This window comes from Thunnus thynnus, chromosome 11 (assembly GCF_963924715.1).
Source record: "Thunnus thynnus chromosome 11, fThuThy2.1, whole genome shotgun sequence".
Classification (NCBI taxonomy): Eukaryota; Metazoa; Chordata; class Actinopteri; order Scombriformes; family Scombridae; genus Thunnus; species Thunnus thynnus.
Window position 1 is genome coordinate 21,839,325 of NC_089527.1, and position 26,529 is coordinate 21,865,853.

General features: G+C 39.6%; 1 protein-coding gene across 4 annotated transcripts in view; it reads left to right on the forward strand.

Moving 5' to 3' along the window:
- col4a2 (collagen, type IV, alpha 2) overlaps nucleotides 1-26,529 on the forward strand; it is a 60,334-nt gene that overhangs the window by 141 nt on the left and 33,664 nt on the right. For 3 of the 4 annotated variants that reach the window (XM_067603782.1, XM_067603784.1, XM_067603785.1), the window contains exons 1-4: nucleotides 1-166; nucleotides 415-533; nucleotides 619-670; nucleotides 21,255-21,335. In XM_067603782.1, coding sequence (XP_067459883.1) covers nucleotides 484-533; nucleotides 619-670; nucleotides 21,255-21,335 — 183 coding nt within the window. In that variant the 5' untranslated portion in view covers nucleotides 1-166; nucleotides 415-483. The remainder of the gene's footprint in view (nucleotides 167-414; nucleotides 534-618; nucleotides 671-21,254; nucleotides 21,336-26,529) is intronic. The other variant, XM_067603783.1, reaches the window with a different exon arrangement.

The following is a 26,529-nucleotide window of genomic DNA, read 5'->3' on the forward strand; positions in this document are numbered from 1 at the left end:
AGAGGGACTACTCGGCACACTTTGGTGTTTTTTGTGACAATATTTGAGAAGGTTTTGGTGTAACAGGTACCTGTTCTGAAACTTTTTCAGCTAGGTAAGCCGCGCATCCCTTCGTGATACCTGTTATTTCCGTCATCCTACCACTGCACGCGATCCCGGGGTGACTGTAAGTAATGTACTTTATTAGAGTGATAGCAAGTTAATGACATACATTCGTGAAAAATTTAACATTGTAATTGTTTTCTGTGAGTGGTTTCATGAGGAACAGCCGGAGGACAGTAACCTATTTCTTTAACGCAAAAACAGTGAAAATGGGACTTTTGTGAATTAATTCAGACATGAGCCAGGCAGGTCAGATGTAAAGACTCATGAGTAAACGGTAATATTCACGTTGGGGGTCTTGGTCTGCCTCAGGTTTGTCAGTCATGTGTTAGAAGTGTCCACAAGTGAAACAGCGGCGTGGGACTTAAGTTTGCGATCTGCATGAGTGGGACCATGCAAGAACAACACAACAGAGGAGTAAACAATCTGAGGTGAGCATGAACATGAGCGCAATTCACTGCAAGTCTTTAATAATTATGTTTGCTGATTATTAACAGTTATTTTTATGAACTGCAGGCTGGTGCTTCTGTGCCTCTTCGTTGCCATTCTCGCCTCAGGAGTGCACGCGGTAAGTTTTCTTACCCACATGTTGTTTTTTGCTCGTAAGCTTTTTCTTTCAAACCGCAGCCTATTGACAACTAAAATGTATGAGAAGAAACCCGCTAAAGTCTCCAGGCTCGGTTTGTCAGTCACACACAGACCTCAGTGTGCTGACAGTGGGAGTGTCTGGTTCAGGGAGTTCCACCTATGAGGAGGGTTTTGGCTTTGTGCTGGTAAATAGCTAAACTGAAAACAGTTATTGTAGAAATGGCTCATGTTGCAACACACTGTTTTGTTTTTGCAAAGTGCATAAACAGAAACATAATTCAGGGTGTTATTTAGAGCTATATCATGTTTTACTTGACCATTGACCTGTCAGGGATTGAGGGGTGGGGTCATGACCTCTGCAGACAACCATGACATGTTGTGCTTTATGGATGCACTTATACTTTATGTTACAACTTTCAACCAATACTCTCCTTAATGAGAAAGATGTGTGCCATTACATTCCTCTATGTGTGTGTTTGTGTGTGTGTTTGTGTGTGTCAGTCATTCTGCCTGTCAGTCAGATCCCAATATTTCAAGAACCAAAGATACATTATTATGAGAGGTGGACACTTTCCAATCTGTACTTATCTGCTTTATCACTCAATGATGATAGCACTAAAATTAATGCAGAGTAGAACTGACTTGTCAGCAGAAATGTGCCTTATTCATGATTTGGAGTTGGAGGATAGGTTCAGATCTCTTGAAAGCTGTCTTAATGTAATACTCACATGCTCTTATGTACATGGATATAGTTATTGGTTACTGTAATCTCTTTGTACTGGCCCTGAAGTCATCCCTTCCTACCACGACTCCACTGTCAGAAATGGGGGTCAAAATCTGCAGACGTCATTCTTGAGTTCAGCAAAAGTTAGCTTCATCAGTGTCAGTTAGTCAAATCAAGTGAGTAACTTCCAAATTCGCTGTCTTTTTAGTATAAAATTCCCTTTCTGTGTTCATCTCTCTCTCTGTCTCAGCTCAGCAAGGAAACACTGTTCAGGTAAAAAGGAAGAGTGAATTTCATATTCAAAAGTTTTAAGGAGATAAAACTTGCAAAAACACATTAAACATTTAAACATTTAAGTAAACTATCTAAGTTATGCCATTGTTGTTATTCATTCATATGTGTTTTCAATGAATGAACTAATTAATTACATAATGTTATATAAAATGTCCCTCTAAGAACCTACAAGCTGGGACCTACAGGCTGCAGTGTCGTTGTGTCCCTAAACCCACATATTCTCTCATGATTTATGGACTACTGATATTCATGTCAGAAGCAGTTTTATGTCGTGTCAAAATGTCCTTGAGCATGACGCTGAATCTCTTTCTACTCACTTTTTTGAGTCAGTCCATAGCAGTGGATGCAGAGGAGCAGGTCAGAGAGTTTTTTAGAGCTTCTCTGGTAGCAGTGAATTGGAGAAAGTATGGTGGTATTAACCTAGTGACAGTCAGGAGGAGTCTGAATGAATGCATGGACCCATGGTCCTTCAGCTTTAAGACAATTAAAGACACAATACGAGAGTGGAGCAGCTCCATGTGTTTGCTGACATTACAGTCTACTGTTTCCATTTTGGAAAATACCTTCCTATTCACATAAATTTTGATTTTTTGTTTTTCTCACACACCTACATGTATAAACACCCTTGCTTGGATTCACCTTTATTTTACAAGCTATCATAAAAGTTGATGTTAAAGGGAGAATACAGATGTTTTATTAAATGATTATGTTTGACTGGGCCCAAAAAATAACACATAAAAATGGTGTGTAATGATTTTATTATTTTTTATCCCCTCTCTCTCTCTCCAGGCCTACTTACATTGCATGGCCTACTTTTTTTTCTCACAAGATTAAGCCCACCTTTGTGATGCTGTGTGTTTGTGTTTGTGAATGTGTGGCACATGAGTGTGTTTTGCTTTTCTGTATTTTGCAGCTTGTTCAGAATGTCAGATGTTCATTGGTTCTGTAAGGTATTTAATATCATACTCAGGCCTCTCAGATGAAGGGTTATTTTCACAGATTAGATGAAAAGGCTCCGTTGTCTCTTGCTTTTATCAGATTTGGTCAGGGCTCGATTAAAAGCGTGTGACACAGCTCAGGTCCTCTGTGTATTGTGCAGCTTTGCTCCAAGGCCGCAATACTGAGAGACATCAGGCTAATTTTAGCTTGGCACCGTCCATGTGCTCTTTTCAGGCATGTTAATCGTCAAATGAAGGAACAGCTCACATTGATTATACAAATAACCTAAGTAAAAACAAAATAGCTTTGGTTTCAGGGTGCAACGCACAATCAGCATCTGACTGCTTGGGAAAATATTTGTTTGTGCACATTACAGAAGTTGTTGGAAGGGTATTAAGGAGTCAGTTTCAGTAGTTACGAGTTGTTGGTAATGAGGCTGTTAAGAGTTGTTTTTATTAAAAAAGGGTAAAAAGGGTGACGAAAACAGCAATCTATCACACATCATACTTTCATGTTTCCCATTAGAAACAGAATTTCTCAAACTCAGTTGCGTATCAGAAAGTATGTTTCTATTTAATATCAAATCCAAATCTGACCCAAGGGACTGTTTTAGTTCTTTGAACCAGACCCCTGCCTCTGTGTTGTACTGTTTCCCACCATCCGTCTCCACGTGATGTTTTACATTTGGAATTCCCCTGCTTATCAAAAATATAAGTCTCAAGATGTGTTGCATGTAAGATTTGATTTGTGCATTTCACGATTTTCACATTCCTCTTACATGGTAAACAAACGGGAAAACATGATATGCATTGCAACTCAATGTTTTAACATACTGAGTTGCAAGAGCCTGTGAGATTAGGAGCTGAAACACGCTGGAAATACAACACTGACATATTATCACCTTATGAAATTGTAGGCAAAGAGTTGCCTATTTACATATCTAGCAGACACAGAGCAACCTTAGTATTTACTGTATTTGGAGTTGTGTTTGACCTGATAATATGCATGTCCAATAATCACTCTCCTTTTAGCTCTTTTTTGGTCCCCACCAAATCCTGAGGAAAATATCTGGGTTTTTATCCTCTAAATGTTCCTGTTAGTTCACCAAGTGCTAACTTTGTCACTTTAGTGCTGGAAAGGCTTTGATTCTCGGGTGTTTGAGAATATATTTCAAGCTGTGTTTGAGCACGATGGAATGAGGGGATGATGGTGGCAGCGGATGTGTGAGTTGTGGGAATTGGGTATGTGACCGAGGAAGAGAAGTTTTTTGGCCACAGATTCCTACAGTACCTGGAAGCCCATCGGCAACATCTGCTTTAGCAGTTATCTCTTTTTAGCTAAGTGGATGATTATGATAAATGTAGCTTCTGCATGTGCCTTTTTGGCACTGGTATTCTACTGCAACCACACAAACTAAATCAAACCTAGTACATTTTGAATATCCGTAAGAGAAAAAGAAAAAGATGCAAATGATGGAAACATTAGTTACACAGACGGGCAGTTCACTCGGGAAACGCTGCATTTAAGAGCATAACCCTGCTTCTGAATGTGTATGAGTGATGTGCGATGGGGTCAGCCAATAGAAAGCAGACACGTCTGACCTCTCAAATGTGATTGTTTTATGGGGGAGGAAGGCGTGTGTCCAGGGCGAGGGGAAGATGTCTGACTTTGATAAGAGTAGAAAAATGGCAAGCACATCCCCTGCCAAAATAGTGGTTGTGATATAGAGAGTGCTTGGCTGTAACAATCAGGGGAAGAACCCATTGTGCTGTGCTGCAGGAAGCCATAGCCTCGGATGAGAAGCCCATATGTTGGGCTTCCCTGTCACTGGTATGTGCAAGCATGAACGTGTGTGACTGAAGAGAGGCAGCGTGCAGTTTCCATCAAGGTGTTGCCCTCACCTCAGAGACAGACCCCTCTGACCTTTCTGCATTTGTACTGCAACATTTGCTAAGATGGATGGGCACGAGCATGTGCGCTCACGTGTGAGTGGGTGTACAGTATGTGTGTCTGTTGTTTGCTTAAGAATTGTTTCCTGAGCAAAAGCATTCTTTTGTAAAACGTGACTTTGTGGTGGCGATCATTTGATTAGTCTCTGCGGGTCAGCATTGTGATCGTGAGGAAAGACCTGGTGAGCTTGGCTTTTTGCCCCCATTGGTGTCCAGTTTGCCTCATTAAACAAGCATCTCTGCACAATTATGAATACAGCTGAAAGCAGAGTATTGGTAATAAAGGATAAAAAGGTCAGTAAAGTCAGTTGTACGTTAGATTAGTTTGTGGGATACTGAAAGATGATTAGTGAGCCAATTTTCACTCTTGCCAAATTTTGTTTTCTCACACGTGCAGAGAGTGTGGGCCGTGTTTATCTGTGGGCTTAGTGAAGTTCAGTTTTATGGGAAACATCCTGAGTCCAGAATTGTGTGAAGAGAAAATAGATTACCCAGAGAAGCTCTCTAAACAGGAAAAGGAAGCAGGGTGGAGTTAAATGTGTCAGAGTTTCTTTACAGCCCTACTGGACCCCACATAGTTTGGCTACTCTAGAGAGTGTTTACTGAGTATATTCACATTTTAAACTCAGTCCTGTTCAAATTGTACATGCAGGAACATGAGAAAGAGAAGGGACTGTATACATGTTTGTCTTGTTTTTTTTAATTTGAGTTATTTTCATGTAGTGTGAAGAAGATTAATTAAAAACAATTTGCTATATCTAAAACTTGTGAACTTATGTATCTGTTTTCAAGCTCCTCTGGTCTCGTTCCAGATACCTTTGAGGTTATAAACATGACCCATATTCTGGCAGCTCTATAGTTAGACACAGTCTATGGGATAAACCTGAGATTCAGTAAATGTAAATATAGTCTATATTTTAGCTCTAAGGTATCTTGGGTATCTGCCACTGGATGTTTGACGTCACCTGGGTGCTGTGTGGTCTGTCTGGCTTGATCCCATTTCTGAGTATATATCCATGTGTACCTTTGCAGTCATTCCAGAGACTCAAGAGCACTGAAGTGATCCTCTTCAAATGAAATCAAACGACCAATATCTTGTCATCGGTCATTTTCTTAGCAAAAAGCAAAAATGCAGAATAATGATATTAAAATATGTACAGTAATAGAAAAACATCCATGTGCAAAGCAACAGGGAGGTAGGAATACCAGCGGTTTGACTTCATGGATAATTACAATTCATGCTTCATTTTCATTCCCAGTCATGTGTGACAGCCCGCAGTCACACAACACACGCGTACCAGTTATCTGGTACAATATGTGTTTGGACATACACACACACACACACACTCTCTCTCTCTCTCTGTCTGTCTGTCTCACAGAAATAGGTGGTTTACTTCCATTTCAGAAGTTGCTCTTTACACATACCTAACCTAGTTACAAAGCCATACATATATATACCTACTATACTATACCTACCTAGAGCATTTACTTCTGTCTAGGAAGTACTTCCCTTTAGGAAGTAACTATCCATACATACCTCCTTATTTACTTCCATCTTGGGAGTACATGTATGTAACTTTATACTGTACTTCCGTCGTTCGTTGGAAGTAGACGTATGTAGCCTACTTCCACAGGAGAATGTACAATACTCTTTCATCCCAAACAAGATGCTGTCACCCCTAATTGAATTGAGTCATTATATAAATAGATGTGCAGTCTTGTTTGATATGAAGTTTTTTGGGGAAAAAAGCTTCTTTTCACTTCTCTGTAGTCTCCCCATAATAACAAGCCAGTGGTTACTGTTAATTTATTTTGCTGTAGTAAAATCCAGCAGCTTAAACTGACTTTTATTGGACTTGGAATGAAGTCAGAAGTAAATTAATTGTGGACATTGTCTCTGGAATATCCCTGTATACTATGTATACATATATATATATATATATATATATATATATATATATATATATCCACCCCTGTCCTCTGCCCTTCTCCATCTCACAGTGATTAATGGAGGGACACAGGGGTCCCATCAGGCTATGCTGAAAGAATTCCAAAGCCTCCATCCTCCCAGTCCTCCCAGGCTTCAGTCACTCACTACAGCTCCGTCCCTCACTTCCTTTTATAGCCTCATTCTGCCCCTGGCCTCTATCTCCCCTGTCTTCTGTCCCTTCGCCCTCTTTCCATTTATCTCGAAAAGGGACACTTGGCAGACGGTCTGTCCTCCCTCTCTCTCACTCTTCCTCTCTCTGTCTGTCTCCTTCAGTTTTGTGCTCTCTCCCCATTTATCCTCCCTCCCCCTCATGTCCTCCTCCTACACATGCGTCTCTGGTCATCTGTCTCTCCTCAGTAGAGGTGACTTTTCTCACTGAGCTCAGATGGAAGGATTGTTTCAACTGTGTTTAGACAAAGAACATACATACTCCTTTCTCACCAATTTACTCTTGGCTTTCTAGATTATGTACGGGTTGGTTCAACAGGTGCCCACATAATGATTTAATTTTTGGAGTGGTTTGTTTAAATTTGATTTAAAGGGGTTTCTGTGATGCACTGATCTGTAGACTGGAACTAGTCATATCCTGCAGGTGGTGTGAAGGCCCCACCACACTGTCCTAACAACGATATCTCATCAAGAGACCATTCACTGATCTCACTGTCGTGCCTTGTACAGTTCCTCCTCTAGACGAGACACGTACACCATTTATTTCCATTCCAGCTGTGGTCTAATTGATTAGACTGAATTATTTCGTGTCATGGGAAGAATGTTAACAAAGTTAAATGCGCACTTTGTGATAACATGACCATGTCCAATGTTTCCCTCTCTCTCTCTCGCTCTCTCTCTCTCTCTCTCTCTGTATCTCTCTATCTCTGTCTCTCTCTCTCTCATCCCGTCTGTTGCTCTTCTCCTTTTTTTTCCTGTCCAACTCTGCCATAAAGAACAAAATAAGTGGGTTCACATCAACCAGCACTCCTGACTGTCTCACCATCTTTGAACCCAGCTCACACTAAACTTAGTCATAATTATTTGAGGTCTACTACATGTCTGACTAAATCAAACCTGAATTTTAACCTCAACTTTAACCCTCCTCTATGCTCATTTTCAAAGAATGTCCTAATCTTTAGATGCCTTCTGAAGATTACTCATAAATAGGAATAAAACATCAAACTCGAGTATTCTCAGGCCTCTGGTGTTGTTACTGAACGGATCCTCCCATCTGGATGTCATTGATCATCTGATTAGAGGGGTGAGCAGCAGGGCTATCAACATAACACAGTCTGACATGCAGGGTCGGCCTGTGCACACCAAGGTCCAGAACAGAAATGGGTCTAATCCAACCTCCATTTAGCTCATGGCCGTAGCAGGAAGCACTGATTAGAAGTGTGGCCCACTGGGAAATGGAGTTGAATCTCTATGTGACCTGAGGCCAGTTAAGGAGAGGGAAGGTCCAGCTGTGTCAGGCCCAGGGCAGAAACCAGAGCTGTGTTTACACTGGAGCTTTGCCAGAGGAGCACAGTGGGAGTTTCTGGTCTGCCCTGTTTCTCTCAGGTCCCACTGCTCTAGTTCATGGTCTCCTTCAAAGTCATGCCCTGCTCTTTGCAGTGTGACCCTGTCCCTTTGACTCTAGGGTTTATACTTTATTTTAATTTTGCAACAAAAACATAAAATGCTTTTAAAGATGATCAATAAAGTGACTTTGAGAAGTTTCACTTGCTGTTAATGACGGGCTATAGAGCAAATGAAAGGTCTGTATGGTTCAACAGTTTTGGTGCAACAGCTGAAAATGCACATCCGGTGTGACCTTTTTCTTCGCAAATCCAGCACACAATATTTCAACTTCCTTCAGCCATTCAGTCTCATATCGAGCCTTGAAGACTTTATAAAACAGGAACATGTCTTTTGAGTTTAGTTTCCCGCGCTTCAGGAATGTTCTACAAGTGTGTGTCAGAAAGAAGAGAAGTTGATCATTGCAAAAACACTAAAAAAAGACTGACAGCTGGATTGAGAAAATTGTTGACACAAGTTTATTTCCATTGGGAATAAGTGAAACATGTTTTTAAAAGATAAGATTTTAAGGTTCAAAAATAAGTAACTTGGTGAGATTATTGTTTTTTAGGGCCATTTCAAATACACAACTCACTGGGATGTCATTTATCTTTCTGTCAAAATAACTGGTAATGGTAACTGTTGTCATAACCTCATATTTGTCGTAAACTATCAATTTAAACCATTTTGAAGCACAATGTAAGCAGTGCAGTCACTGAAATGTGGTTTCTGATAGGTGCGATACACATGATATCTGTTAGGCATCCATCTCTCCTATCTCTCATTCTTCTCCACAAATCTGTGGCCCATGCCAACTTAGTAACTCTTTCGTCACATACTTTTTGCCTATTTCCGTTTGATTTTCCGCTTTTGTAAATGTATTTGTCTGGGGGTGTTTTATAAGTGTACACAGAGACTACAGCACAGCACTCGAACTCTCTAACAGGAGGTCAATGGTGGTGTGGCAGGAAGTAGAATTAGATGTAAAGAAGCAATGGTGCAGACAAGTTGTTCTGTTTATCAAGGAAAAGAATTGGGAGATCCATTATGGCCGGCACGAGAGTTATCCTTATCACCATAATGGAGGCCTTTGGGACATGTAGTGTATATCAAGACATGCCTCAGTAAAGAAAAAACTACGCCAACATAAACATGGTAATGTTTGATGTTTTGGTTTTCTGGCTTCTATATGTGTGTGTTTCTGTTTTGTTTGAGTGTGTTTGTTTAACACTTGAAATCTGATTATTTGATTCAATTCTAAGTCAGACTATTGCCGGAAGGCGAAGCTGCACAGAAAGTATAAACTCTTACTTTTGACACGCTGCCCTACTTTTTAAGCCATTCTGGTTTGAGCATTTTTTAAAAGTTAGTATTATAGTAGTCTGAAAAATAAGTACCACCCTGAGGACAAAATAAGAGAGGAAACCCTTTATATAAGTGTATAAAAGTGTATAAATTAAATTAATAAATGAATTGATTGTTGAAAAAGTATTTCCAAGTATTCTGTCGTATCCGTCCTGTTTTATATCATGAGGAAAACATTTCCTACAGCCCACACATGAGTCACACAAGCAGACAGAAACAATAACAGCATGATTTGGTCATCAGCTCTGCTTTTCAACTCTTTGCAGTCTGTGTGTACGCTCACACACTCAGACATTTGTGGTTTTATGTTTATACCTTCCCACTCACAGTCACAGGGGGTATTTAATGGGGGACATGATTCTTTATTCTCTTTATTCAGCAAAACAAGAACGTCTTCACCCAAATTCCTGAGTCCTGTCCTGGACTCATTCAAGAATCCAACAAGCCTTCAACTACAGCATCAGGACCGGCCTAAGTGTCAGCCATATAGCATCAACTCCAACAATAAGTGTTTTAATCACTTTTTGGAGTTGGTCCTGTTTATGTACAAGCAAGGGCAAAGACTAGATGACATAAAAGGCCAAATGTGAGATTGCTCTTAATCAGACTTAAAAGCAGATAGGATGAAAGCAAGGACAAATATTTTTTTTATTTTTTGACCCGATTAACTCTCAAACCTGCACAGTTTAGTCCGGTTGAATCGGACTCTCGTTTGTTTTCCCTTTTTGTGCGATTCATTTGACCAAATCTGATCGCAACAATCATATTCCAGTTGCGGACCAAAACAACCATACTGAGACCCTTTACAGGGGGTGGTCTCGGTCTCATGAACTCTGGAGTGACTCATTTGTGGTGGGAATGTGATCCTACCTTGGTCTGACCCAACTACAAGGTCTCCTCTGCAAGTTTGAGCTAAGTGGCTCCCATACCCAGGTGTGCTTTGCATACTGGGATGCAGATGAGCGAAATCAGCAGTTACTAGAAGCTGGAGAATGAATCAAGATCCGACCTGTACTAACAAGGGAGTACATTGCATTTGGCCAGAGGACTTTTTTCCTGCATTTATGTTCTTGCTCCTACCCCAGACACAACAGACCAATAAGCATAGTTAACCTTCTCACATGGATTTTTTCTGTGTGAAAAGAAACCAAATCAAGGAAAACGCAACAAGTTTACCAACTCATCTGCTGATTCGGACCAAAGCAAATTAGCTATAGGTTTGAAAACGCACTTAGTCTCTTCAGGTGTCTTGGCCGCTTAGCTGTCAGACAGAAAGCTAAATATGCACATCCAAAAAACATTCAAGATGGACTGAAATCCAAATGCTAAAAAAACCTCAGGAGGTGGTTTGAAACGCATTCTAGCCAGATGTTGGAAAGTTGGAAATGCAAACACCTTTCAGAAGCCCCTTTCACACATGCACTGCAACCCTGAAGTACATTACCCGGAGGAGCTGTATATACATATGCTTAAGACGCATATGTGATCTTTACTCCTCCCACCTGTCTCCTGTGATAATGGCAATTATAGTAGCCCTGAAACACTGTTGTGGCCTTTATCTGATCCTTGAAGAGTTTGAAGACTAAATATGTCATATGTATGATATATGTGGTTAAGTGTGTTCAAGTCCCTATGACACACTTGAAATGAAAATTGTAAATGGGCCTTAGACACTTAAAAATAATACATTTACTGTGCTGCCCTCTTTTACATTTTTATTATTTTTTAAAAGTTTACCATGAACAAAACTTTCAAGTTAACCCTTGATTCAAATGTGTTTCCTTTAACTTCCTGCTTTCTTGCTGTGAGTCAAATGCAGAGATAATTCTCAGCTGGCAAAGGGAGTATCAAACACTTGCCGCACAGAATCTCTCCCATCCTGACATTGAGATATAGTGCAGATATGTATCAAGGCAAATCACGCAGCACATTTCCATCATAGATATGTCTCACACAAACAGTGACCTTCTCAGAGCTTTTTGCTGAAAGTGGCCAGGTGTTTCAAATTCAATGAATATGCCTTTTCTCTTTGACATCTACATCATTAGTGTGAAGAAGGGCAGCTGTTGCCTTGGTAAACCATTGAGAGATGGCCTGACATGCAGTATATAAATGTACACACACACACACACACACACACAATCAAAATGAAAGTGGTGGAAATACACATTAAATGCCATAAATGTGTCCCTTCCTTGATAATTTATTGCATCATAATTCATCTCAATTATGTGGTGGTTTGTGGTTAGTTTATTGAATTAAATTTAAAGTACCCTATGGAGTTTTTGACCACTAGTACTGCTATGCAGCAATGTTCCTAGTAGCAGATCTCCATTGTGTTTGGTATTATGGTATTTTCAGTGACCAAAACAATGTGATGCAGCAGCAAACGGAAGAAGACTGGTAGCTGCTTTAAACATGGATATAAAAAGTGCAGAGTTCAAAATACTCAAACACACAACTGCGCCACCGCAAACATACAACTTCCTTTCATCCTATATTGGCCCTTTATGCAGCCCCTCAGTTCAGCTTCTGTCTGAAACAGGCCGTTTTAGTTCCTGTCTCTTTAAGGCTCCCTTCCTGATGAGCCCACTCATCTGATGGGTTTGGTCTGGAGGCGACATAATCAAACAGTAGTAGTAGGATTTAGCTTCTTTTTCTTTATGTGAAATATAAACTTCTCAGATACATCCATACATGACCGAGCCCGAATCCGATGGAACTAATGAACAACGCAAACCTGTGGAACAACCTTAACAACAAAGGTTACGAAACTGTTGACTGTTTGTGGGCATTAACAAACAATCTGATGTCAGTTCAAAGGGGAAGTAGAGGTAAATTTGCAAATGGAGCGTTCAGAGCAGACTGAAGCCCTGGCTTTAGACTTGAAGTCGGCATTTTTACATACATTAACCTCAAGTTATATAACTTTGACCATGTTTAACAAAAACATTCAACATTATAACAGTATATAAATTACAGAAAATCACAAAAAGCATGATATGTCCCCTTTAAAGTGTAAAATGGGTTTAAAGCTGTGTTGAGCAGTTGGCACTGCTATTTCTTTTCAAGGACAGTCCACTTGCTTCCACATAAGGTCTCATTTATTCTCAATTGTTGAAAAAACCTGCAATAGTTAATTTAATCTGAGTTTTTAGGGGTTTTTTTTGTTTTTTTTGTCCAAACACCTCACCAGTTTGCAGTATCATGTTTGTTTTCTTGTCCCTGCTTCTTGAGTGTGATAATGTTTGATCACTCAATATAAAGTTTAGTGGCAATAGAAGCAGCCCTCTGAGGTCATCCACCAGATAGTGACATTCCTCTAGAAGAAGATCAAAGAGGAAAGGCCGCAGGTCAGATCTTTCATTAAGGATGAGCTCACAGATCAACTACTTACGGTCACAGGTTTCCTTGTAGTGGGATTTAGTTTCTGTTGACTCTAGTAGCCTTGAGATTCTTCATTATGATTATCACAGCGGCCATATTTTACATCTTTTTTCTCAATTTCCTTCATGTTGTCCTCCTCATTGGGTGAGTTAGGGAAGGGTACAAACCGTGTCATCACCAATCACAGATCAAACACTCATCCTCAGCTCTAGATACTCTGTGATCTCTGTTCATTTGATCCCACAAGCACAGTGGGGGGGTCTCATACAAACACTGTTTATGCTTCACTGTGTCGTTTCATGTGTGAAAACTGAGAAACCATCTCAAAGAGGCAGTTTGTCATTTCCAGCACCTGAGGTTCAGAGTGATTGCCGTTACAGGATCTGCCTGTGACATCAAGGTTGATTTGTGAATGCTTGGATGTTTAAACAACAGCAACAGAGACATAGTATCTTTAAAACAAAGAGAGCTTCACATTTTTTACTAGTTATGAGCTCTAAACAGAAACTTAAGTTTGAATTCTGTTATTGTCTCTCTCTCTTTCAGCCATGTAGGGATCATGTGTCCAATTTGTCTTATCGTGCATTTTTCTGATACACTCTGAAATATCATAAATTATCTCTGTTTTTGTCTCTTCACTGCTGATTTTCATTGGGGGGCATATATAGTTTCAGCTTCCTCTCAAAATCTGGCACTATTCCTCTGCATCTGTATTTATAATTTGGCCTCAGTATGTTTTGTCTGCTGTTTTGCTCCTGTCATCATCCTGTCCTCATGCCTGAGATTCTGTGTTGATTTTGGCTGTTTGACAATGACAGGAAGTGTCAGGAAGTGGTTATGTCTGTGGTAAACCTACAGTATGGAGCACATCGATAAACCAAAACCGTGGTGACTCACACTGACCACAGACAATCCACAGCCGCTAACCTCCATCAATTCTGAATATGCTGTGTGATGGTGGTACAGTAAGAAAGACTGGACACTAGAGGTGAAACAATAAATCAATTCACACAAAGTTATTCAACAACAATTTTGTCTGTCATTTATGAAGGCAAAACATTCACATGTTCCAGTTTCTCAAATGTGAGAATTTGCTGATAATCAATATAAATGAATGAATAAATTGATCAATTTAATATCTCTTCATCAACAAAACATCAAATTTCAAGATGTCTCTGGGAACTTGTGATACATTTCAGTGTCTCTTTACATTTTATAGACTTAACAATAAATTAATTCAGCAAAATTAAGAAAAAAAATTGAAAGTTAATTGTAGGCACTAGTTGCAGCCCTACAGGACACCCAAGACTGACGGAAATGTTCACTATTCATTCAGAAATGAGAAAAAGCAGTGTAATATTTGAATGATTTGGGAAACTACCTGTTATGGAATTTTCCATCTTTAGGGGTTACAAATTGGATTACATTGGGTCAAACCTGGGCCTTGAGGTCACAGAGTAAACAACATCAAGTCTTGCAGAGAGAGACACTGCCTCTCCTTGGATATACAACTGTCTATGATATTTGGGGAAACAGAAGCCTCTCTGATAAAGGGTAAATCAGCCATGGTTACCAAGGTCGGGGGGGGGCTTTCCTAGAGAACACAGATAGGTGAATGCGTAGATTCTATTGACATAATCAGACATTCAAACCAGAATGTGCTGATGGTGACCTGAAGTTCCATGCAACGTGACCTAAACTAACACGGGTAAAAGGCAGTTCCTTGTTTAGAAACTAGTGAACCAATTAGACTAATTTTTCATATTGTAGGCTGATCTGTTGAGGTTAAAGACTAAGAGTCAGACCTTCAGAGGGCAGAACGGAAAGAGACAGCATCAGAGTTGCGGAAGACTTCGATGTTTGCTATTTCAGTTTCTCCTTGATCAAGTGCTTCAATAAACATTTTCATCATTAAGACATCAAAGGCTCGTATGCACTTTCTCCACTTAGGTGCTGACCATCACTCAATAATTCCACAACGCTACCTATTTATTAAACAGACGTCAAGTCAGTATTTTAATAGTCAAATTTATTATTTTGCCAATTTCAACACCAAAAAGATTCAGGAAAACTTGGTTCACCTGTTAGGGCTGGGTATAAAGCAATATGGAAACAAGCTTTCTATCTCTGCTATATGTCTCTAGACACAAACTAGTATCAGCTTTACAACAACAACAAAAGCATATATCTATCTAATACAGTTACAGTCAACAGACTAAAAACTGTGAAGTGGAAGTGGCTATTTCAAGTGCTCAAGGTTACGGATTTCCCAATAATTTTCTCCCTAGACAATGTGAGGTGACGCACATTGAGAGCACTTCACTCCACAGCTCAGATTAGCATGAAACTCTCCCAGTTGAATCATCACTTCAAAAGATGAACAACTGCGTCAGAAAATCTCTCGCTCTTTCATGAAAAAACTCAAAGGAATCCTTTGTACATAAAAATGTAAGGTGAGAAATGAACTATGATTTTAAACCATTCAATTTTAGTAAGAAATATCCAATCTCAGTGCTTCAGATTCTGGTGCGTTGCCGCCAATAGCAGGTGGACATTAAAGTTTACACTGTTGAGAAAACTGACAGTAAATTTGGGGCTGAATTTTGTAACTGCAGTGCAGTGCTTTGTACACAACTGCAACAGAGAAGCTTTTAAAGTTGCCAACACTCTTGACTTTTGTTTGCTGCCTGGCTTCCTCTCCAATAGCAATAGTGTTGGAGGCTCATGGGTATTGTAGTACTTAGACCCGCCGTGTCAAAGTAAAACATGATTTCTCAAAAACAAAATTTAAATAATTAAAACCGGTGGCCATAACATAAACCTATATGATTGTAACATTATCCATTATAGTTTTGTTTCCCCCCTTCGCTGCTCTATTCTAAATAAGTGCGTACTGTAGGTAACCCTGGCAACCATACTGACTCTTAACCACACTGTAACACAGCTGCGTTTTTTTTGCCTTCTTAGGCTGCTATACTAGTATGATTGTGTGAAAAAATGAAATGAATGACCAGAGTTCACAGCAACACCTCTCTCTGTATTCACATAGCCACATAAACTCATACGAGGGAGAGAGAGCAAGAGAGAAGAACTGACCGTGAGAAAGAGTGCTGTTGACCCAGCTGGATTTATTTCATTTACTGTACAGAATATTGAAGTCTGTGGACGTTCGGAGTGAGGCACCAGTGCAGCCATAAAGAACAGGGAGGCAACAAAAACAACATTCCTCATTAAGTAAAACATTAATCAGACTACTGTGGCCTAAAGATCTAAGAACTCAAACTCTAGTTCTTCTGCACACAAATATCTTCACACTTGTTCAATTAGTTATTCAAAGAAGCATTTTCAAAGGCTGGTAGATGGAAAACATAAAAATATTACATGTGAAATGCCTCTCATATAGAGTAGATGCCCCCTACACACACATACTGTACTTACGCACAAGGCCACAGACACTCACATATCAGTAACAGACATATATTACACAAATGTGGCGTCACTGGCTCTGCTGTTACAGACTGATCCAAGATACATGTATTTACTTATTTTATCTCTTATTTATTGTTTACATTTCACAGCACTATTTATAGTAATAGACTTATACACCCACTTCAGACACATTCAGCTGAAAAGAGAGGTTTGAGAGATGTTTTGGCTCTTAGATGTTGGCTCAAAAAGGAAAACTGCTTGTGGTATTTGGACAAGCTGAGCCTATTTTTCTATTTTATCAGCTCTGGAACATTTTATGTCTCCTTTGGCGATGGCGATTTTATTTATTTAGCACATTTTGTTACAAGTAATCTCAATGTGCTTTACACTGAAAAACTAAATATAAAATATAGGCATAAACATGAGAACATAGGTAACATAAGCAATATAGATATAAGAAAATAAGTATGAAGCATACACCTGATGTACATTAAACATACCACACAGGAATTAAAAACCCCCCAAAAATCAATGCAACGCACAATCAAATAGAAACCCCTGTCCTATCACATAGCCGCACATGTAACCAACTGTACAAGAAACAAGTGCTACCATACAGGTACACACACATGCATTCACACACACAGTAATTAACCATAAGCCTGGGAGAATAGGAAAGTTTAGAGTTTGCTTCTGAATGTAGACACAGTTGTGATGGACCTCAGGTCAGCAGGCAGCTTGTTCCAGAGAGCAGGACTGAAGGCAACTGAAGGCACCCTCACCAGACCTGGATCTAATTCTGAGTACAGCTAGAAGACCTCTGCCTGATGACCTGAGAGGCCTGATAGGGTTATAATCAGAGTGAGCAAGTCAGAAATGTACTCAGGAGCATTTATATGTGCTTTATAGACAATTAGCAGGATTTTGAAGGTGATTCTGTATTGAGCCAAGGAATTTCAGTACCGGGGTGATATGTTCAAATTTTCAAGTACTTGTAAGGACTCTGACTGCTGCATTTTGAATGAGCTGGAGCCGTCCCACTGACTGTTTGGGTAATCCTGCAAATAGAGCCTTACAGTAGTCTGCTTGAGAATTTCTCTGAGTCAGTTTGAGATATGAATGCTCTGAGTTTGTCTTTGGCTTTGTCATGCGTGTGTGGGCTGAGCGGTGTACACAAATGTGCAAGTTAATTTATAAATGAAGAGGAGTGAATGGGTTTCTGGAAAGCATGTTTACATCTATGCACGTGATTGTAATTTTGAAGTTGAGCAGATGACTATAATGGATCCTCCAGACCGCTAAAGATAATTCACAAGACATAAAAGATGATCAACACTGAGGAGCCATATTGTAAACCACAGATCACCTGTTTTATAGTCATTGTTTCATATCATATACACTGTTGGCAGACATCTCTCATAACAAAGACATATGTTTTCATTCATACTCTTTAAACTTGTGGAATATATAGAGAAAATATTGATATTTCTTTATATAAAGACACTGCACAATGGCATCAATTCATCTGTACGTCTATGGTGGAAATCTCCTGCCTCTTTGCGTGTCTCTTTGGGCCACAGATGAAATATTGAGTCTGGTATAGCGTTCAGTTTTCCAGTGTTGAGACTGGGAGCAGATCCCCTTTCACTACAGCTTTACATAGGTGTCAGATTTATGGTAGACAGACCCAACGCTGTGATGTTAGGTGGTCTGGATTTATCTCTTTTGTCGCATGGTGCAGTATGTTGGCAACTATGGGGTAAAGTCCTTGATCTTGTTTGGTACACTGTTAAAAAAACCCTCTCTGACCTGTTTTCTTTTGTCTGATCATATATCCTTATGTTGCTTTCACATCTGTAGTTCGGTTTACTTGGACCTGGACCACGTGCATACCCACAACTCCCACAACCAGCAGATGGATTAAATAATAGTTTAGCTTTTGAATGTATGCTAGAATTACATATTTACTGTCACAAAATCCTGTTGGAGTCTGTTTTGTCCTCCTACCCCGAAAGATCTGCACCAGAGTTTTCTTGGAAGTGGACACAACTTTTCACATGGTCTTTTGTTAATTGGTCTGAAACCGAGTTCAATTGACAGCTTTACTGCCAGCCAACCAGTTCATTGAATTCTGGTGCATTTGGTTGGCCTATTCGGTACAAGCTTGTGTGCTACGACATGTATTTTGGTAGTTAAGTTAGTGAGTGAAACATAGCCGCCACAAGATGCCTATTTTTTCTCCCAATTCTACATGTTCATTAGTAGGGCTGAAAAAATATGTGTATCACCAATGCCAAAGGTAATGTCCTCAAATGTCTTCTTTTGTCCCAACCAACCCCAAAACCCAAAGATATTCAGTTTCTATCCTAGAAATTGGCCATAATCGATTAATCAACTAATTGTTGCAACTCTATTCGTCTATTAATGCTGTACAAGATCCAGTTGAAGTCTATAGTATTAATGCTCATAATCAATCATTTCTTCATAAACATATGTCAGTCACCAGAATTTGATTTCTCTTTGTGGTGAGGCTCTGTCCATATGACTCCAGTCTTACAGCTCTTGGATCGTGACAATAAGTCAGCGTGAACACAGAATTGACTGGAACTAAAAGGTAATAATGTATTGATTTTTCTCCTTGGTCTGGACCAAATGAACCAAATTACAAGTGTGAAAGCACCCTAAAAAAGACAGAAAATAGGAAATGATTCGAGTATTAGGAAGCAAGTTTTTGAAGTTCAACAATTTCATAAACATTTAAACTTTCTAGTAAAATTTCCCTCTTGATATGGTGGATTTTTGTTGTACCAGCTTTGTTGCATTGATACACTAACACACATAGTCATCCAATGTGTTTCCAAGGTGTGCCGTACTGCACCATGGGAAAGGTGATTTTGACAAAGACTGGGTAATTGTGATAGTGGGTGGAGAAAACAGGATACTGTAGCACAATCCTATTGTCCTCAGCTGAAGCAGCCATCAGCTATTTTGAGCCTGTAACTGTAAAGTTGGATTGATGGCGCATTGCTCCACGATGTGTAATTGCTTTTATGGGAGCGATTCCTTTGTGTGTCTGTAAGGAGATGACGCAGTCTATTGTCTGTGCTATTGACTTCCACCTCAATGTGGAGAAAGGTCATGCCGTGACTATGTTACATCCTTATTGGGATAATATGACCTTTTGTTTAAGTCTCCACTCTGGAAACTAAAAAACTTGTTCTCCCTGCAGAGAAGACTTTGTTCATGTCATGTTTGTTCACATGAGTTCAAAATTAATGATATAAGTAAAGAATGTTGCTTGTGTACATGTATTGAGTTATGATCTGAGTTAGTCTACCACCAAAGTGTGCAGTCAAAATTAAACCCATTACATGTTTCAGCTATATCAAGCAGCGGTTTCAAAGGAATCCCTCCGATCCACTGATAGTTAACACACAAATGCCTTGTGCATTCCATAAGAGAGGGGAAGAGGGTCTTTTTGTTGTGGGGATAGGGGATCATTAAAGGACAATGTCTCTATAGTAAAAGAAGGTCTTTGTGTGTGTGAGGAGGGTCTCAATGTGGCCTTTGTTAAGTCGGTGTACTGGGTTCTGCTCTCAAACTGAGGAGGGGGAATTATTCTAAATTCTTAATCTGCCGCTTTGTCACCACTGTGGGCATAAAGTGGCCGTTTTGGGTTTTTTAACAAGGGAGAGGGGAGGGTATTGAGGCATTTGCTGCCTAAGCAGGCTATGGTATGGCTGTGTAGGTGGAGGACGCAGGCAGGCACAAGACAGAGACGTCATGAGATGAACCAGTTACATGGAGCCTTTCTGCATATCTATACTCAAAGTTTCACTTGTACATGCTAAGTGAAATTACACTGAAAGGCCTTTTTCCAATACACAACTTCTCTCTTGCATTTGTGTGTCTCATCACTATTCACTCTCAGGCACTATGTGGAAAAGTTCAGTGGAACATTTTAAACTATCAAAAAGCTTTGTTTCCACTCATGCATTGAAATGGAAACCGGGTCTAAACAGTCAGTGATTAACCTGCAGATCTTTTAAAAGAACGTGTGGATCAGGGACATATTAATTCCAGCAATGACTTTGAGCAAATCTGTTTTGCAGCATTAAGGGTTAAATGTGTGTCTTTTGGCTCTTGATATATTATGTCTGCAGTTTAGTCAAGGCTTCAAATTATTTTGCTTCTGCTTCTGGTGAGCAAGAAAATGTGGTCATGGCACAGGATCCAAAGAAACTAGGTTCCACATGGATTTTGCATGTGAATTTCATTAACAAGACTCTGTTCAGTCTTAACTAATATCTCTACGGCATTCTCGGCTATCTTAGGGTCTTGACACCTCTGACCTGTCGGTTGCGACTGCTTTCTTTGATCATGTCTTGTTCAGAGTGACCCCACAGGCTGTGTTTGTGTTTGTGTTGTATCTAGTACAGACCAGCCTGTGATGGTGGGTGGTTTTCTTGGTATGCAGACATTCAAAGACAAATTGTCCCCATCAGTGGCTGGACCCAGCCTCTATGATGAATGGGATTTTCATGGACACATGGCTATCCATTATGTCTGGATGTTCGTCATGAGTCATTCAAGCCACATCCAAAACATCCTTTCTGCACACCAGACCAACATAGACAACATTGCAACAATCTTCAACACTCATGCAACAGAGCTGCAACCATAAACAACAAGTGTATTCACAAACCACAGAATACACAAACATAGCCAGTCACACCTACATTACACAAAATTACTACACACTGTGTCCCATTTAGTGCACAAAGATGGAGGCTGGAATCAACACATGGACACATATGGCTGCTGTGTTTATGCTAATGAAGTGGACAGCAGAATGTTTGTTTCCTGTATATTTGACTATAACGTGACTTCTAACAACCCATCCCTAACCTCCATGTTGTCTGTTTGTGTCTTACAGGGTGGGAAGAAACACAGTGGCCCCTGCGGAGGAAGAGACTGCAGCGGAGGCTGTAAATGTTTCCCAGAGAAGGGTGCCAGAGTAAGTCCAATACTCTAACTACTGTTCCAAATAGTGTTATAAATACCCCCCTCTCTTTCTCTCTCTCTCCTTCTCCTTCTCTCTCTTTCATTCTGAAATGCCAAATAAGGCCATAATCGTGTTGGATGCTTTCTGTAATTGTAATTTCAATAACTTGGTTGCTGAGAGTGCATACCCTCCTCCAAAGTAGCTCACATTTTGATGCTTCAGGCTTCTACATACCTCAATCTTTCTCACAATGTGGCAGTATCTAGAAAACATAATTTGCGGAGCCTGGAGGGAACTTAATAACTTCTTATAGATCCTCAATTCTATATCCTCCATTTTGAAAGTGACCCCACATCCTCTTCTTTAAAGGACAAGGCTGGTGTTATTCTATATTTTTCTCCCCAACCACCAATTAAAGGACCAGTGTGTAAGATTTAGTGGCATCTAGTGGAATGCACTTGGCAGAAATGGAATATAATATTCATAAGTATGTTTCAATTAGTGTATAATCACCTGAAAATAAGAATTGTTGTGTTTTTGTTAGCTTATAATGAGCCGTTTATATCTACTTAGGGAGTGGGTCCTCTTCCACGGAGGCCGCCATGTTGCACCACCATGTTTCAACAGTAGCCCAGAACAGACAAACCAAACACTGACTCTAGAGAGGGCCTGTTTTTTGTGAGTTTCGCTGCCACCATAGGTTCTCCTACACGCTTTGAAGGGGAGGGGTATTCAGCTGGTTGCAATCTGCAACCTCACCACTAGATGCCACTAAATCTTATACGCTGGTCCTTCAAAAGACCAAAACCAATGATGAATTAATCCTATGTACAAGTATTGTCTGTGCAGCTGTAAATACTCAATACTGCACCAATGGTTATAAATCCATGGTTAAAAATAGTCCCTGTCCAATTCACAGTTTATTCCTGTTTGGGTAATGTTTGCTAAAAATGATTAGGTGATTCAGGAAATTTCTTAGCCCTTTACTGAAAGCTATATATTTGTGACAGTCAGAAAGTATTGAGAAATTGGCTTGGTCTTTTATGGGATTTTTTCATAATAGAGAAAAAATAGAAAAATAGAAAAAATATAGAATAATGCCAGTCTTATAAATACAAGCAGAGCATCCATTCTGGTATTATTTATACCATATGTTCCGTCATGTTAGCTAGCTAACATCATGCTATCACGGTTTCTTGTGGGAAATTAAAGTATCACAACAATGCAATGATGTGAATGTATGAGCCTGACATGGGCATTCAGCTATATGGAAGACTGTGCTGCTGAAAGCCATTAGTTTGAAATACTTATCACACTTTCTTAACATTTTAAGTGATGAAATTCACACCATTAACCACAGTCAAAGAAGAGGTCAGCATGCAAGGAGTGTCTGGAGTGTGAGAGACCCATTAGGGAGAGAAATGAAAGATAAAAAGAAGAGCGAGTGACCTGATTAAGGGGTTTGAAATCAGAGACAGACATAGACTAAACATGTTTAGATAACAAGCTCAGAGTGAGTGACTGGGGTTCTGCATGACTAAAGACTGTTTTTTGCTTCAGACACGTGCTGTTCAGATCATCAGATAGTTTTCTGATGTTGGAGTGAGGTTTCCACATCCTTAAAGTTTTTTAACTTTCACAATCAGTCAGCAAACACCTACTTGCCGCTTTGTTTGGGAGAAGAAAAGGGTTTCATCTGTTCTGTGAATACTTTCTTTTCAAGGATGAAATGTATTTTGAATGGGGACATAAAGAAGTGGTTTCTCTTGGCTTACACAGTAGAGGAGCTGACACAAACACCTCTAAGATCTCTGCTACACACTGAGCCTACCTGCTGCATGGAACAAGTACCTGTTAGTTGAGCAGGAAAGTAGAGCTGCAACGATTAATTGATGAATTGATTAGTCAGTCGACAGAAAATGAATTGTCAACTATCCATTCGTTGTTTTGAGTAATTTTTTAAGAAAAAATGCTAAAATTCTCTGGTACCAGCTTCTTCAATGTGAATATTTTCTGGTTTCTTTAGTCCTCTATTCGTGGACTGTTGGCCAGGTCAAAACAAGACATTTTAGTTTGCATCTTGGGCTTTGGTAAATGGTTATCATCATTTTTCACCATTTTCTGACATTTTACAGACCCAATGACTAATCTTTTTATTGAGAAAATAATCGACAGATTGTTGATAATGAAAATAATTATTAGTTGCAGCCCTACAGGGAAGAATATCTGGACAAGCATTGGTGTTGGGTCAACTTCCAAAAGAGATCAAAAACAAACAAAAAAAGCAGTCAGATTGCCACAGCTTTTGTTGCTTTGGGTGCTTAAACCCCAGTTTACCTGCTACCATGTCTAGTTTATTTTCATGTTATTTATTAGATTTGTTTTTCAGAGATTTAAATGTTTTCATTCCCGCATTTTTAATTTCCTGTCCATTCTGGTTTGGTCAATGTAACATTGCCCCCTACTAAGCAACTTGTAATGTTATACATGAACATACATATACTACCAATTATATATTTGCAGAAAATGAATTTATGCAAACGTCTGCACTCAGTGCCTTCTCAAGCATCAAATGTAAGGCATTAAATATGATTTCAAAGTCATCATTAGTCAGGTAATGTGCTGTGAATAAAATCACCATGACAACCTGTTACAAAGCAGTTGTACAGAAAATAAGGGATCTATAGCGTTATATATATTGTAAGCTATTGTTTAAAGTTTTGCTTCCCTCTGTATTTCAAAGACCATATTTCCAAAGTGGCCAAACTGGCCAGTTTCCTTTGTTTCTCTTATCTTGTAAAGAGTGCTCACAGGAACTATAAATGTCTCAGTTCAGCTCTGTGATGTGGTAAACTCAAGAACTGAAATGGACTCCTATAAGACTCCCTGCCCACCAGTAGAACAGCTCTGTAGGGAGGCATTCTTAAAAAACACAGAAGTGAAGACAGAAATGGTCTAGCAACTGTACTTTGGTATGCACTGAGAATTTACCAGACCAACTTTACAGTAGGTCTGACCTGTGACCTGTGTGCTCGCTGGATACAGGAAACCCCATAAGTAAGCGTAGAGAGACAGAGGGAGGAAGTTCCACATTCCTCATCTGAAGGATGCAAAAGTGTGATGAGAGGGTCAGCAGACCACCTTTCGTTTCCTCCTCCCCTCTGTCACTCTTTCTCTGCGTCAGCTGGATGTGAAGGAAAGGATTTCGATCATTCAGTGAAGAAGTGATAATGAAAGTACGAAGAGAGTTAAGAGTTTTTACAAGCAAAGTCCTTTACTCATTTGTTCTGCTGAAGATGACTGTACAAACGTTTCTTTTACGCACTGACTTTGGCTCTGAAACCATTTGTCGAAAGATAAGATTCTACTGTCCAAGAAGCTAGGAATTATAAATGTTCCTTTATTTTTGTCTGTCAAGTGTTGTCTCTGACTCATTATGTGCGTATTTAAGCTGTTCATTTTTCAAGGCCTAAGGGTCTTGTACATAATATGCTTCCCCTTCCATGCATTACCCAACTCTTGTACTTGTTTGTGAACACAATGGAAACAAAGATGGTCCCTCACAGATGTGTTCACCCATCTAATTCTTTAGCTTTACGTCTATTATCTTTCCTTCCAAGTCTTTCCCTCGAGGAGATTCAACGGATCTTTCGCAGCTGTCTGGATTGGCTGAGACTTGTCACAGCTGTGGTGATTAGGTGATGGTTGTTAATGGCTAAATGGTGGCTGTAGACATATCAACACAATGCCATGGCTGCCATGTGCAGTGGTGGGATTCTGTTATTTGAGCAGAATCATCATCACCGTGTCCAAGCTTTTTACTGTTAATGTTACTGTTTTTTATCTGTTCTGCTCATGCACTATGCTCCAATGTCTGGATGACCATCTTCAAAAATGAGGTCACACTAGCAATATCTCTGTGAGCTATGAGTCATCAAGTAAGAGAGATGAGCTAAGAGCAGAAATATAAAAGTAATGTTAAAGATATAATCTTCAAATTTTTTAATGAAATGATGCGATTTATGGTCACCATTTTTAATATAGTCTTTCATATATTTATATTATATTATATTATATTCTTTCTATATTGTAGTTTTCATTGTCAGTGGCAGAGTCCACCATCTCCACTCAGGATTCAAATTTCCAACCTACACATGAGGGATTCATAGGAAATGATGCATGCATGTAATCCAGTGTAATTTCACCTAATAATTATCAGCCTTGCTGTTTACTTTTCACTCTCCCACAACCGTATCAGAGCTGTATTAAGTTACTGCTAATGCAAACCAAATATTTATTATAGTTATACTAGTTCACATTAAAAGCATTCAAAGGGGGCGTATGTAAATCAACAGGATTGAAGTCTTAAAGGATTATAACTTAAAGGAACAAAGTGATTTTTCCCATTCAACATAGAAATATATTACATGTGTAGTGCAGGAAGAAAAGGGAACTGGATTATGTTTCACTGGACAGAGAGTCATGTGAGGTTCTTCATAAATTAATGCAAGACAAATCTGGAGAGAGACAAGAGACAGGCAGCGAGAGCATGAGAGACTGAAATAGTGAAATGGATTGTTTGGTGGAGAGCAGAGATTCAGCAAGTAGACTCTCCAGCCTTACCACCCACTCCCCTGGCAGAGTGCACACTGAAGGCGTGCAAAAAAATATCAAGCTCCTCGCAACACACTTCCAAAAGTCCTCATTGTTCTTTTGTATCATTAATGGATTGCACTTCTGAGATTGGTAATAAAAAAGAACCTAAAATGGAGTAATGAGAAAATAAATTAGGCACACAATGCATCTGAAGTAGTTCACAAGACTGTACTTTATTATAGTTGAGTAAAATAGGCACAGCTGTAATCACACAGCAGAGTTGGCACCTCTACAAAGAAAGTAAAATGTAGCCAAATAAAGAAATTGAGAATCCCAGGAGCTATGAGCGAGGTGGTGTTGTGAAACAAAACAGTTTGTGGTCTTGAAAGCATGAAAAACCAGGGCAGCATTATAAACTGAACACAAGGCACCCTGCATCCCCACCAGAAAACATGTTCAGCAGATCAATGCTGTCTTTTGTGCTGGGAATCTTTCCATTTCAGTTCTCAGAAACAAGGAGCGGCGCCGGGTTTTATACAGAAAAAGAAACTTCGGCAGAAAGAACAGTAGTGTCCATCTGCATGAGCTCACTGTCTCCTATACAGTAAGA